The following is a 14,316-nucleotide window of genomic DNA, read 5'->3' as shown; positions in this document are numbered from 1 at the left end:
CATGTGCAGTGACAAAGTTGAATCTAATATTTTATATATATACAATTATATAATTAGATAAAATCATATAAAATTAAAGTAACATAGTGCTTCATACGTCTTTTTAGCTTTTCTGTTTCTAATATTGTCCAAAGTCTCTGCTAGAACAGACGTCTCGACTGCCGCTAGTGGTCGCCATTATCATGGCTGCGATCAAATATCGCGATGTTTGCACTTGAATAAATACTCCGCGAACTCTCGTAGGGCCTTCTTCTTCCTGCATACACATCACGTAAGTGAGCACGGGCGTCTGTCTTTGCCGAACAACATCTGTCAACATCACCGACATCGCGAGATAAAAACTCTTCATTTGTGTAGAAGACGTCTGTGTGGGTCTTAGTAACACTATGATCGCGAAATGAATCTTGTGAATTAAGCGAATGGGTTATTTTTAGAGCAATTTTAAGTAGCGTTAGATGGTCTCAAAAATGGCGGGGCACTGATGTAGCTAGCAATTTATTCTTAATGTACTTAACTGTATTATACGATTCTTATTAATTACTCAATTTCATATACACACTTTGGCTATTAAGTCCATGTTGGCTTAATGTCATGTTAGGCGATTGTAAAAGGGAGTTGTGAGATACACGTGCGTTTGTCTTTATCATGTTTCTGACATTCTAGTCACTTGTTCGTGAATTGACGGTTTTTTTCGTGTCTTACAGCAAATGGCGGACGACGCCGGTGGTAGAGGAGGTTTTCGTGGGGGTTTCGGCACCGGTGGCCGGGGTCGCGGTCGTGGTCGAGGCAGGGGCCGCGGAAGAGGACGCGGGGCCCGCGGAGGAAAGTCTGAGGACAAGGAGGTACAGCCAAACCCAGCTCCTGCTCTGTGACGGTTTCTAGATGTGCATCAAACAGTATTCTATTAAATAAATGCATTCTAATTTCTATCATACACCATGTACTGTTATGTTGGACTTTTATAATGGCTTTACTGCATGTTCTCTCAATACTGTTGTAAGTAGTGTGGTCTGTGTTCATTAACTAATGGACGATTTCTGTTTCATATAGTGGGTGCCTGTGACCAAACTCGGTCGTTTGGTGAAGGACATGAAGATCAAGACCCTGGAGGAGATCTACCTGTATTCTCTGCCCATCAAGGTAAAGTTGGCAAAATAATATATTCACTAGGAAAGAATAGCTGTTACTTAGTTCATTGTGACTTTAAAGTTACCAAAAAACCTCCACAAGGTGACTTTGGTTTTTGTAAAACCTGTTGGGTTTCTGTCCTGTAGGAGTCCGAGATCATCGACTTCTTCCTGGGCTCAGCGCTGAAAGATGAGGTGCTGAAGATCATGCCTGTCCAGAAACAGACCAGGGCTGGTCAGCGCACCAGGTTTAAGGTGACACTTCCTACTTCCTGAGGGTTATATACTAGTCCGATTCCCTTTAATTTTAACTATCCTTGTTAATGGTTCATGTTTCTCAATCCTTTAGGCCTTTGTTGCTATTGGTGACTACAATGGCCATGTTGGTCTGGGAGTGAAGTGCTCCAAAGAGGTAGCGACCGCTATCCGGGGCGCCATCATCCTGGCCAAGCTGTCCATCATTCCCGTCAGAAGAGGATACTGGGGGAACAAGATCGGAAAACCACACACCGTGCCATGCAAAGTGAGTCTTCAAACATGGTTTCTCGCTCCGTTTGACTTTGTTTTGGAAGGTTTTTAATGGCCGAGTGTGTGTCTGCTCAGGTGACCGGTCGCTGTGGTTCGGTCCTGGTGCGTCTCATTCCCGCTCCCCGTGGTACTGGCATTGTGTCCGCTCCCGTGCCCAAGAAACTGCTGATGATGGCCGGTATCGACGACTGCTACACCTCGGCCAGGGGCTGCACCGCCACTCTGGGCAACTTTGGTAAGGGTCTTTCATTTGAACACCAGTGTTTCAGGATAAAAGTCCATGCTTGAGCATTTCGACAATGTCTTTTCTCATCGCAGCCAAGGCCACCTTCGACGCGATCTCAAAGACGTACAGCTACCTGACCCCTGATCTCTGGAAGGAGACAGTGTTTACCAAGTCTCCGTACCAGGTAATGTGTGTTTTCACACAATGTTCCTGTTCACAAATGCATCATGGTGTTGTTGAAACTGAAGTGTTTGTCTGTTTCAGGAATTCACTGATCATCTGGCCAAGACTCACACCAGGGTCTCTGTTCAGAGGACTGCGGGAGCTCCACAGCCAGCCTCCTAAACTTTGTACAATGGATTGAAATAAAAGTCCAGAAAAAGAACCAACTTTCAGTCTGTGGTCTGTTGTTTGACATTGTGAAAGCAAATGATTTAAGAACTCTTTGATTTACGTGCCCAAAACTGTCCCAACAAAGTGGGCAAATGAAAGTTCTCCGGTGTTATCAGGTGTTTTATAATTACCAAGAGATTTGCGATGTTGTCTATAGCTGAAGGGGTTTTAAACCTTTGTAGTGACAATGCAGCAAAGCATAGCTTTGATTGCCTTTTGAGTTTATTACTGAAAGACATTAAACCCTTAATATATACACAAAGGAATGATTGTTAATTCAATATTTGTTCTACTGTTTGTTTGCTTAACTAGTTTAATCCATAGACCTTAAAAAAAAAAGACTGGGTTTAATCCCACTGGTCACTATGGTGATGGTAAAAAGGTTTTAATTTATAAAGCTCTAAAAACCTTGTGTTCGTGTACTTCCTGCAAAACATGGAAAAAATTAAGGGTCTCAAATATGTGCAGTTTCAAGTGATTAGTGCAAATTGTCACATGACCAGAGCAGTTTACTTCCTGTTTGCACCTTGAGAAGATGAGGGCTGCATCAAAGCTAAAGGCTAGTAAAGTGTCTGAACATAAAAATGACAGCTGTTTGGTACACATGATTTTTAGGGTGTCTAGTATAAATGTATGCGTTCACATATATTTAGTTTTGCTGAGTGATCATAGAATGAGTAAAAACTATGATGGTCACAATGGTGGCCGGTGGGACTTATATCAATCTAATTGCAGTTGCTAGTGAAAATGACAATAAAATGTTTCAGTGACAAAATATAATAAATTAAAAATTCAAATGTTACAATAAATGAAAAAAATGATGTTGTAATACTCCAAGTATTGATATAAAAAATATATATTTTACAAAAAAAAAAGTAACCAATTTTTTCTTTAAACTCAGTGTTCCTGTCCATGTTTCCCAAGTTTTTTTATGCATAATAGTAACCCTAGAATGTGATCATACAGTTTAAAATCGCTATCTAGATATCGAACTCTTACTTTTATGACTGCAGAAATATGTTATTTCAGTACACACAGTATCCCAATTGTGACCGGACAAAAAACACATTTTTTTCACACACTTTTCCAAAAATAATTAATAAAAATTATTATTATTTCAAAGGGTTACTATTGAAACATCATTTGGATATTTTCATGTCTGGGAAAAATTTGGGATTAAATGGGTTAAGTTAACCCTCTTTGTACAATGTTAAAAGGATAGTTCATCCAAAAAAATTAATCTGATGTTTATCTGCTTACCCCAAAGGCATCCAAGATGTAGGTGAATTTGTTTCTTCCGTAGAACACAAACTAAGATTTTTAACTAGAGTTATAACTTTAACTCAGATTATCGGTTTTATAAACACCCATTGACTGCCCTTATGTGACTGACAGACTGCAGCGGTTTGAATTAGAAATCTTCATTTGTCTTCTGCTGATAAAACAGTCACCTACATCTTGGATGCTCTGGGGGTAAACAGATCAAATCTTTTTTTTTATCTATTTTGGGGTGAATTATCCCTTTAATGTGTACCTGCTGTCCAGTAGCTGCCCCTGATTTCAGTAAATCAGAAACCAAATCTGAAATTGGCTGGAACAAATGATATTTATAGAAAAGTGTATCGTGGATTTATAGACTTTGAGCCGCAAATGCCAATAAGCCATTACATATCAAATAAACTATAATACGTTTTTTAAAATGTTGGAAACATTTATACATAACACAATTGATATTAAACAGAAGCATAAATGTGAATAAATGTACAGAAAAGTCATACAAGTAGTAATAACCACTCTGAAACGGACTTGTTCATTAGATAAGAACAGCTACTGAGAAGTCTCTTTCCAATAAGCTTTATTGTACACTTTGATACACCGGTGAGAGAGACTGACATAGAAAGCCCAAGGAGAGCTGTATAGGTTTATTCCTGCTGTTGCTCTGCCATCATTCTCTCCTTCTGTTTCATCAGACACTTTCGTCCGCTAGCGTACGCACCAAGATCCCCATCTAGAAGAATTAAAGATATTAAGAGCCAGAAAATAACTCGTGGACATTTCTATAAACGCTTTTGATTTCCTTGTCAACTTAAAAGCACTGTAGGCAACATCTAGTACAACTTACCTGCTCCCATGGTGTTATATATTGAATGTATTTAAATGACACTGCTAATAACAAATGAAAAAGATTTCTGGCAGACATGATACTCACAGCGTGACTGAAAGGCCTTGGAAACTTGCTCAAACTGCTGCAATTCTTTATAACAGTTTTGTCTGTAACTGGGACCCTCACGCTGCTGGCAGGCCCGAAGACGCTCCTGGATCACCTTCACGATCTCCTGATCCACCTTACTGCAGACAAAGAAAAATACTTTATTATGTAATGCAGTGCTTAATGATATAGTACTACAAGTCCTTCTGAAGCAACATACTAGTCTCTTCTCCACTGCATCTCGGCCTCATAATAGCACACGTAATCTCCCTCCTGGCACTGGGTCAGCTCAGGAACACGGCGAAACTTCTGGTGGTAGTAGTGAGACTTCTTCCCGCTCTGGATGCCTTCGACGGCCTCTGGTACATCAAGAAGCAGGGCAATTAAATAAGGCTGGTGAATTACAAGCCAAGCAGACTTTGGTTGCCATTTCGTTTGAGTCATTAAAGGAATGGTACTCTAAAAACTTTAAATAAGCTGGAAACTCTCAGGCCATCCAAGAGATTGTTTCTTCATGGGAACAGATTTGGAGAAATACAGCATTACATCACTTGCTCACCAACGGATCCTCTGGAGTGAATGGGTGCCGTCAGAATGAGAGATGATTAAACATCTGATTAAAATAAACTTTATTAATCTACATGACTCCAGATAATAAATTAATGTCTAATGAAGCAAAAAGCTTTGTTTATATCAAACAAATTCATCAAGATGTTTTTAACTTAACACCAGCTAAAATTTTGCTTTCTCTGGTGTAAAATGTGTCTTGTCTGAATCAGGAGAAAAATATGCACAGATCATGCACCGTCTATAAGAACAGATAACAGTGCAAAACAGATCTAAACAAATGTGTTGGTGGATTTTGATGTGGGAGGACAACAGGGTATTAACTTTTTCACTACAAGAAAAATTATTAAGGATTATGGAGTCAAAAACTCCTCAATGGATTTAGTTCTTAAAAAAACACAGCTTTCCACTTGACAATATGATGGACTGGAGTCATGTGGATTACTTGTAGATGTTTTTATAAGATGTTTGGACTCTCATTCTGATGGCACCCATTCACTGCAGAGGATCCATTGGTGAACAAGTGATGCATTGGTACATTTCTCCAAATCTGTTCCTTGGATGGTTCTGAGCGGGAGTAAATTTTCAGAATATTTTGGGGTAGACTATTTCTTCAATAAACTATTTATTTAATTCTGATAAGACAATAAATGAAACTAAACTAACATGCATTGCCATTACAAAAACACACGCAACCGATAAAAATAAAAATAAAAACTCCAAGAAAATCTAAATAGATTAGCGAATATTTCCAATACTCATAACTCAAACTGATGCAACTTAACATAAGGGTTAAACGTTTGTGTTTAATATCAAACAACATGGACTCATGGACACTTGCACATGCCGTAAAGTGTGAGTTTTCAGAAATTACGTCCCCTAATACAAAGGTTAAAATACAAATGCATGTCCATAATTTCACTTTGACAATTCAAGGGTTACTATATCTTAGCCTGGATGAATAAGCATGTGTAAACAAGCAGTATCAGATGCACTGGTGTGGAGGCGCTTCACCTCTGAATGTAGTCACTGGCAGATCCACCGAGTAGTAGAAGAGCTTCGACAGTATTAAAGCTGGATTCGGCAGAAGCGACTTTCTATCCTCCAGCGGGGTCCGACTGGAAGGCTCTGGATACACATCTTTATCGTGATCTTTCGGCATTTTCGACCATTAATTGGAAAGGAAGTCTCAAAAATCCTTTAATCGACCTCAAGCTGCCGTCGTTCTCCTCCACAGTGCGCATGCGCGCTTCTCACAACATGGCGAGAAAGGTCACCAAACTGTGACGAATAAACCTACTGTCTATGGAATAAACCGAGCGAAAATGACTTTGATTTGATTGAATTCTAATCGTTTTGATAAAACAAATATGTCATTAATCCGTTAAAAATAGTATTTTATCTCCACGATTCGTTTGTAAACAGCCAGGTTGAAGGTGAAAGGTTATAGATGCTGTTTTATCTTTCTACAAGTAGATGTCGTCTTTGCACTCATATGATATTGGATACATAAAAGTTGTACTGTACATTATAAAACTAAAATAATAATAATAAATTGATTTATAAAATATAAATACAAATATTTTAATATGTTTGATTTGTGCGTGACCCTCTTGTTTTCTTCCACAGTCAAGAATGAAGAACAGAAGAGCTAGATGTTGGATAAGCATGTGAGGATGTTTCAGTGAGAGCGCATGGAGAAGCTCGGATGTGTTTTGTGTGTGGATGGCGTGTGAAAGGCTCTGATGAAAAGCCCACAGAGGAAAGATCAGAGAGCAATGATGTGTAAACAGCCTCGTGGGGAACACGAAGAAGATCACTCCCAATAAATACTCACAATGCAAGATGAGATCTTTTATAATATTCATGATTTACTCAATTGTACAGAAGTCTGGGGTCAGTAAGGTGTTTTAATGTTTTTGAAAGAAGTATCTTTTTATGCTCACCAAGGCTGTGTTTATTTGATAGAAAAATACAGTACAGTAAAAAATAATAATAATAATATTTTAAAATGTAATTTATTCCTGTGATGCAAAGCTGAATATTCAGCATCATTACTCCATGATCCTTCAGAAATCATTTTATTCTAATATGCTGATTTGATGCTCAAAAAAACATTTCTTATTATTATCAATGTTGAAAACAGTTGTGCTGCTTCATATTCTTCTGGAAAGCCATGATCCTTCTTCTTTAGAGTTCAAAAGAAGAGTATTGATTTGTATGCTGAATAGAATTATATTAAAAAAATTAAATAAATAAAAACTTACTGACCCCAAACTTTTAAAGGTACATTTGATCTTAGTTATAGATCAGTAGTTACCTTTTAAAGAAAATCATTTGGTTAGTTGATAACATGAGAATCACAAGTGCTGATTGAATCATTTCTGCAGCCCCACTTGGTCATGTAGAGATAATCTTTTAGATATTGTTTAGCACATTTACCTCTTGAAATAATTCATCCAATAGCATATTTAGAACAATAAAAAGATGCAAACGACTGTACTGTAGATCACCGTTTCAGTCACTGCAGAGATTTCAATCACTAAATATTGCCTGCATGTAAACTTTTGGATATTTCTGCTGTTACATATTAAACCCAAGAGATGTACAAAGTCTAAACTCCTCAGTGAAGATCTCTATAGAGGTCAATAAAAGCAACCTATGCCAGGACTGCAAATGAAATATTTGTGTTTGTATGTGGTATTTTATTTGCATTTTATGGGTTAACTAAGAAAAAAACATTAGCTATAAACATTTAATGTTAATTCTGAACACTGATTTACTCCTAGTGAAACCACATTTGATTTTAAAAACAGCCTGAATGTTGTAAAACTGTATAACAATTACAAATGGCTATTAATAGTTAACAATTTTTGGCTACTATTATAGACCTCCTTGAGCTTAAACCATGCACCGTGTCATTATTCAAGTATCATTACTCGAGAAAAGTGCAACCACATGCAGATTTTTCTACATAATGTGAGACTGGGGCTGCTGTTTTCATGTTTCTTTCTTTAACTGATAAACCATATATGTGACCCTGGACCACAGCACAGGTATATTCAAAGCAATAGCCAACAATACATTGTATGGGTCAAAATTATTTATTTTTCTTTTATGCCAAAAATCATTAGGATAATAAGTAAAGATCATGTTCCATGAAGACATTTAGTAAATTTCCTACTGTATATATATCAAAACTTAATTTTTGATTAGTAAAAAATTAAGAACTTCATTTGGACAACTTTAAAGACAATTTTCTCAATATTTGCACTCTCAGATTCTAGTTTTTCAAAGAGTTCTGTCTTGGCCAAAAATATGTTCCTATCCTAACAAACCATATACTAATGGAAAGCTTATTTATTCAATAAAAAAGACCCTTATGACTGGTTTTGTGGTCCAGGGTCACATATGTCAATAACCTAGTCAATCTGAGGTGAGTAAAACAAAGCTGCTCTGATTAAAGAACATTTAGACCTTATAAAATGTAAATGTGACCTGTCATAACTTATAAGACCAGCGGGTCAAATAAAGCCAATCAACCTCAAATAATTTTACAGAAAGACAATGGCACAAGATCTCCAAAAAAATATACAAAAAATTATTTAGAAAATAAAAAAACATCATACAATGTTTCCAGTTCAACTGACTTTAAAATCACTGTGTCGCTTCTATTGCAATGGCTGTGCTTTGCAGCAAATTGTCTTCAATTCTAATTTAAATCAACTTTCTTTTTCGATCCACTTTGAACGTCATAGTCACAATGCCATCAATCCCAGCTTGAAGTTCATCTTGTTCCTGGACACTTGACACTCCTTTAGGGGTCCCAGTGAGAATGAGATCACCTTCCTCCAAAGATATGATCTGGCTGATGTAGTTGATGAGATACGGGATGGAAAAGATCATCTGGGATGTGCTTCCATTCTGTTTCACAATATTATTCACCTTCAACCACAGGTTGATGTTCCCCGGGTCTGGGATCTTCTCCTTGGGAATGAAGTCACTGATGGGACATGAGGTGTTAAAAGCTTTGGCCAGGGTCCATGGAAGACCTTTGGACTTGCATTCGTCCTGAACGTCCCGAGCTGTCATGTCCAGGCATAACACGTATCCAGCCACATGGTCCATGGCTGAAGACTGAGGAATGGCAGTTCCTCCTTGACCAATCAGCACCCCCAGCTCGACTTCATGGTGGAGGCTGCTGGTGTAGAAGGGAAGCAGGATAGGAGACCCTTCCCTGACGTAAGCAGACGGGGGCTTCAGGAAAAGCACGGGTTCGCTAGGAATCGCATTTTTGAGTTCGATGGCGTGATCTTTATAATTTCTCCCGACGCATATTATTTTCTTTCCCCATTCCCAAAAGCGAGCGATATTCCTTGTGCTCATTTTAGAGACCAACACCATGCAGTGAGACCTGCAACCGGAAATAAAATGACCTTTGGTCGCTCGATTACGAAGGGCGGTTAGAACAGGGCGAATTACCTAGTGCAAATAAAACGAACAAGAAACACTTGTGTGTAATTCAGACCAGAAGACATTATTCGTTCTGAACTTTTTTACAAAAACTATTAAAACTTTTACTGTCTATGGCTAAACCCGAAAGCGAAATTAAAAATTCTACTACGGAGAAGGCTTAGCTTATGAATATTAATTACGTCTCGCTAACGTTCTTGAAACCTGCCCAATGGCAAGAGCTGCGTTATTGAATATTAATGAATTTGTTCTGACGCCACTAGTAGACTCTCCAATGGCAAAGTTTCGATTTATAACTAGTCATACGGTTTATTTCGATTTACTTTACAATGTCTCCTATGTTGTTTGTTTGTTTTTGTTTTGTTTGGGACTCCAGTTTCAAGGACCGTTAACAAAACTATTTGAAAAAATGGGGGAAAGTAAACAAAACAAAAACAGCTGGTAAAAAATCTATTTCAATAATATATTTGCGACATGTTTCGTCCCTCATTTTGTTCTAATTTTACTTTTATAGAGCTGTAGTATGTAGATGAATGCTGTAATTACCTTGCACTTAACTGTAATGGAATATTCATAAAAATAAAAAAAGGGAATGAATATGAAGGGTAGCCTTCACTATAGTAGAAGTCGTAAATAACCATAAATACATCGCGCATTACAGCAGCACGCGCGACACTCGCCAGTTTTGGATTGGTTAAAACGAGAGGTCAAAGTTAAAAAGTGGGCTGATTTGCACGGTAAATCAGACTTTGCACCTCCTCCTCCCCGTGCTGCTGACTGTAGTGTCAGACAGCTGTAGTCCTGATATGTGGTTCAGGTCGCTGGCGGCGAGTGCCTGCGCTCTCGGTGTCCTCGGAGCTGTCACGCGCAAATTCGGTATGTTTACACGAGGATCTTTTCTCGTGCATGATCATAATGACCTGCCTGTCGATATGTAACGATATGTCAGCGCTGTCAAAGAACGATTGGAGTCAATGTTTTTATCTAGTAAAGATCTAGTTGAGTTTTGAGTCAGAGAGTAGAGTTACATCATCTTGGCTGTTGAAATACGTCATCGAGCACGACATGTTGCATGTATGCGATGCACGATTACAATGATCGCATTATATACACATTATACAGAATGCAACACTTTACATGTCGTGCGTTAGGAGGAGAGAAGCAATTGTAAACACTGCGGGCTTTCTTTTTTTTTTTAGCGTTGTACGTGCAATTGATAGTTCCGAACAATTTATCAAAGATTTCTTAATTCTCACTTGTGTGATGTTAATAGGGGTGTATTGCAATAATATGCCATGCATAATCTTTTACGGTATTGCATAGATGCAATATGGAGAGAATGACCCAGCATTAAAACATTGGGCATAATAGATATGTATTTATTTTCAGAGATCAATTAGGCAGATTATGATTTGATCCCTACATGTTTTGATGTTAAGATCAAAACGCACACCAAGTGGGCACGAGTTTGCATTTAGACGATTATTAAACGAATACATGTTATAAAATTTAATTGTAGATGCACTACCGTTCATTACAGTGCAGATATTTATCATGTCACACAGTATTTATATTTCAAATGAATGCTCTTCTTTTAAAACTGTTTATTTAAAAATGAAATTATTCAAAAAAAAACACTGTATCTGTTATTCACGCTGGAGCATTTACTGATCGTGGACCTCTGTTTTCTAGTTCCCACAGCCTTGTTTGACTCCTCTCTCAGGAAATCCTCTCTGGTGGAACAGAGCAACATGAAGGTAGAACTGCTGCCCGCGCTCACCGACAACTACATGTACCTCCTCATCGATGAAGACACGAAGGAAGCAGCCATAGTCGATCCAGTGGAGCCTCAGAAAGTAAGAAAATGTCACTGTGCGCATCACACATTACTAACTGTACAATAGATTTATAATTGTCATCCGTCTCAGGTTGTAGATGCAGTCAAAAAGCATGGCGTGAAGCTCAAAACAGTCCTGACAACCCACCATCACTGGTGAGTCACACCTGGAGCAAACCACAGTCATTCTATGTTTTATATATGTGTGTCTGTATGTACGTATGTAGTCTATATGCACTGATATGACAGAAGTTGTTCTGTAACTTGCAGGGATCATGCAGGAGGTAATGAGAAGCTGGTGAAGCTCATGCCGGGACTGACAGTGTACGGCGGAGATGACCGAGTGGGAGCTTTAACTCAGAAAGTCACTCACTACAACACTTTCAAAGTAAGGCTGATTAATATCATATATATACTACTGGTTAGTGTGGATTTTTTTTTAGTGTGATTGATGTTTCTATTCAGCAAGGATGGATTCAAATGATCAAATGAAGTGACATTTATAATGTTATAAAAGATTTCTATTTCAAAGAAATGCTGTCAGTTATTGTTGTGATTATTGCAGGTGGGCTCTCTGAATGTGAAGTGTCTGTCCACGCCGTGTCACACCAGAGGTCACATCTGCTATTTTGTAACTAAAGAAAACAGCACTGAACCCCCAGCTGTGTTTACAGGTGAGACATCGTTTATACACACCACTAATTAAAAGTTGTACGATTTTAATTTGAATTAAAAATATAATAATTCTAAAAGAAGCTAACACTTTTATTCATCAAGGATGCATTAAACTGTAAAATAATTGTGTTCTGTGTTAATATATTTTCAAATGTAATGCCTGTGATGGATTCTTTTTAGCATCTTTATTCCAGGAGTCACATGATCCTACAGAAATCACTCTCATATGCTGATTTTTTTTATTATTATCAATGTTGAAAACAGTTGTGCTGCTTCATATGTTTGTGGAAAGCGGGATCCATTCAGGACTCTTTGATATAGAAAGATCAAAAGAACAGCTTTTCTTTGAATCAGAAAAGTTTTTTTTTTTGTAGCATTATAAGTGTCTTTAATGTGACGTTTGATCAGTGTGTCCATAATAAATAAAGCAATAATTCGACAGTCTGACATTTGTTTTTCGTTATGTTCTTCACATTATAAACAGGCGATACTCTGTTCGTGGCCGGCTGTGGGAAGTTTTTCGAGGGTACCGCTGATGAGATGTACAAAAACCTGATCGATGTTTTAGGCCGTCTTCCTCCAGAGACGGTAAACAGAAAATCTCTGCCCTAGTGCTATAAAAAGTTACCGATTCTTAAATCGTAAACGCTATTGAACTCTTTAAACACCTCTCAGTCACTGAAATAGTTGTTTTAGGTCATCAAAAGTCCCTTGTTCTGAAGTCACAGTGGGCTTTTGTTTCAGCGTGTATACTGCGGTCACGAGTACACCATCAATAATCTGAAGTTTGCACGGCATGTTGAGCCAAATAACGAGGCCATCCTGAAAAAGTTATCATGGGCTAAGGTTATTAACTCTTCTTTAACATGCATTCACTAATATGATCATAGCGCTAGTGTTTGAATTACCTTTTCTTACACTGCTTAGGAAAAATATGATAACGGAGAGCCAACCATTCCCTCTACGGTGGCGGAGGAGTTCACATTTAACCCCTTCATGAGAGTGAGGTATGAGAAATAATTCCTGACTGTACATCATATTATATTATAAGCCGTCTTGCTCCATCTACACAAATTAACTTAAAATCAATACTTTGTGTTTGTACTTCAGAGAGAAGTCAGTACAAGAGCATGCTGGGACCAGTGACCCGATTGAAGCCATGAGAAGCATCCGTAAGGAGAAGGACGCCTTTAAAGTCCCCAAGAATTGAGCTTTGCGATGGTCATCATCAGCACTACGCTTATATCTGCTCATCACTTGACTAACAATAGCTGGACATGCAGAAACTAAAAAAAAGCAAAAGCACAATCATTGAGCTGGTTTGTCTCTTCCATGTCTTTTCTTTAAGGAAGCGTATCGTCTTCAGTGAGCAATACACGGGATTGTTAACCTGTAAAACAATGTTGTTTAAAACATTGCTGCAAGCAATAGATCAGACAAAGATGTTTATGAATACATTTATGCCATTGATTCGCATTTAGAGAAAACGTTTTGTAGGCAGTTTTATTTACGTAAGATGACGCAGGTTTTGTTTTGGACATTTTCAGCTTTTGGGAAGATACTGGCCATGAACCAATGTAATGTGGTTCAATTCTAGTTCTGTTTCGAAAAGTGTTTGTCTAAATGTGCAATTTATTTTGTAAATCAAAAGTAATTATTTTTAAGATGTTATGAACAAAGCGAGGTGTTCCAGCAAGATTATATTATATATTCTGAAGTCCCTGAATGATTTTGAATGTAGAAATGATTGAACACTGTAGACTGGTTTCAGCTTTTCGTCTTGTTTTAGCTTATCCAGTTATTGTTTCAGCTGAACTTGCACTTTTTGTCATGAAAAATAACAGATATTATTAATTATAATTATAGTGCTCGAAAAAAATAAAGTCTTAATGTAAACTGACATAGCTGTTTTGTTTTTGTTTGTTTTTTTCATAAATCCAGCTACAATCTTGATTAATGATGTGTTGTTTTATTACCTTATTTTGTATAAAACAATATTAAGTATGAATTTTCTTGTTGCAATAAAAGTCTTCCAACCTTCTTGAATCGGTTGAATTACCAAAAGATTTAAATACAATTGTGCATAATAAAATTATAAGAATTCAAAGTATGAAATTACTGTTTTAAATGTCACGTATCAATGAAAAAAAAAAGCAGTATCCAGACTAATTAAATACTTCCAATTTAATATGCAATACGTTTTTTTGTTTTGTTCATAAAAAAAGCAATCAAGATACCTATATTAATGAAAAAAGTAAAACCATCTCATTTACAGTATATA

General features: G+C 37.4%; 4 protein-coding genes across 6 annotated transcripts; 2 read left to right on the top strand and 2 right to left on the bottom strand.

The window, feature by feature from the left end:
• Positions 1 to 241: 241 nt before the first annotated feature.
• On the top strand, positions 242 to 2,270 carry LOC127953904 (40S ribosomal protein S2). 3 transcript variants are annotated; one of them, XM_052553274.1, is made up of 8 exons: positions 242 to 271; positions 705 to 842; positions 1,051 to 1,140; positions 1,275 to 1,382; positions 1,477 to 1,650; positions 1,731 to 1,890; positions 1,974 to 2,065; positions 2,146 to 2,270. In XM_052553274.1, the coding sequence occupies exons 2-8, from the start codon at positions 708 to 710 to the stop codon at positions 2,224 to 2,226; spliced, it is 840 nt and encodes a 279-aa protein (XP_052409234.1). In that variant the 5' UTR covers positions 242 to 271; positions 705 to 707; the 3' UTR covers positions 2,227 to 2,270. The 3 variants fall into 3 exon arrangements, with proteins under 3 accessions (XP_052409234.1, XP_052409236.1, XP_052409235.1); XM_052553276.1 differs by lacking the exon at positions 242 to 271 and adding an exon at positions 282 to 628; XM_052553275.1 differs by lacking the exon at positions 242 to 271 and adding an exon at positions 283 to 368.
• Positions 2,271 to 4,112: 1,842 nt separating this feature from the next.
• On the bottom strand, positions 4,113 to 6,299 carry ndufb10 (NADH:ubiquinone oxidoreductase subunit B10). Its single transcript, XM_052553291.1, has 4 exons — positions 6,065 to 6,299; positions 4,704 to 4,842; positions 4,484 to 4,623; positions 4,113 to 4,282 (listed from the first exon to the last, which is right to left on the bottom strand). The coding sequence occupies exons 1-4, from the start codon at positions 6,210 to 6,212 to the stop codon at positions 4,197 to 4,199; spliced, it is 513 nt and encodes a 170-aa protein (XP_052409251.1). The 5' UTR covers positions 6,213 to 6,299; the 3' UTR covers positions 4,113 to 4,196.
• Positions 6,300 to 8,135: 1,836 nt separating this feature from the next.
• fahd1 (fumarylacetoacetate hydrolase domain containing 1) lies at positions 8,136 to 9,654 on the bottom strand. The gene has a single exon (XM_052553282.1). The coding sequence runs from the start codon at positions 9,452 to 9,454 to the stop codon at positions 8,768 to 8,770; it is 687 nt and encodes a 228-aa protein (XP_052409242.1). The 5' UTR covers positions 9,455 to 9,654; the 3' UTR covers positions 8,136 to 8,767.
• Positions 9,655 to 10,233: 579 nt separating this feature from the next.
• Positions 10,234 to 14,081, top strand: LOC127953902 (hydroxyacylglutathione hydrolase, mitochondrial). The gene is made up of 9 exons (XM_052553272.1): positions 10,234 to 10,399; positions 11,216 to 11,379; positions 11,452 to 11,516; positions 11,631 to 11,748; positions 11,926 to 12,034; positions 12,520 to 12,623; positions 12,780 to 12,881; positions 12,963 to 13,042; positions 13,146 to 14,081. The coding sequence occupies exons 1-9, from the start codon at positions 10,330 to 10,332 to the stop codon at positions 13,243 to 13,245; spliced, it is 912 nt and encodes a 303-aa protein (XP_052409232.1). The 5' UTR covers positions 10,234 to 10,329; the 3' UTR covers positions 13,246 to 14,081.
• Positions 14,082 to 14,316: the final 235 nt, after the last annotated feature.

This window comes from Carassius gibelio, chromosome B3 (genome assembly GCF_023724105.1).
Source record: "Carassius gibelio isolate Cgi1373 ecotype wild population from Czech Republic chromosome B3, carGib1.2-hapl.c, whole genome shotgun sequence".
NCBI lineage: Eukaryota > Metazoa > Chordata > Actinopteri > Cypriniformes > Cyprinidae > Carassius > Carassius gibelio.
The sequence above is the reverse complement of the archived record's forward strand: the minus strand, read 5'-3'. Positions and strand labels throughout refer to the sequence as shown.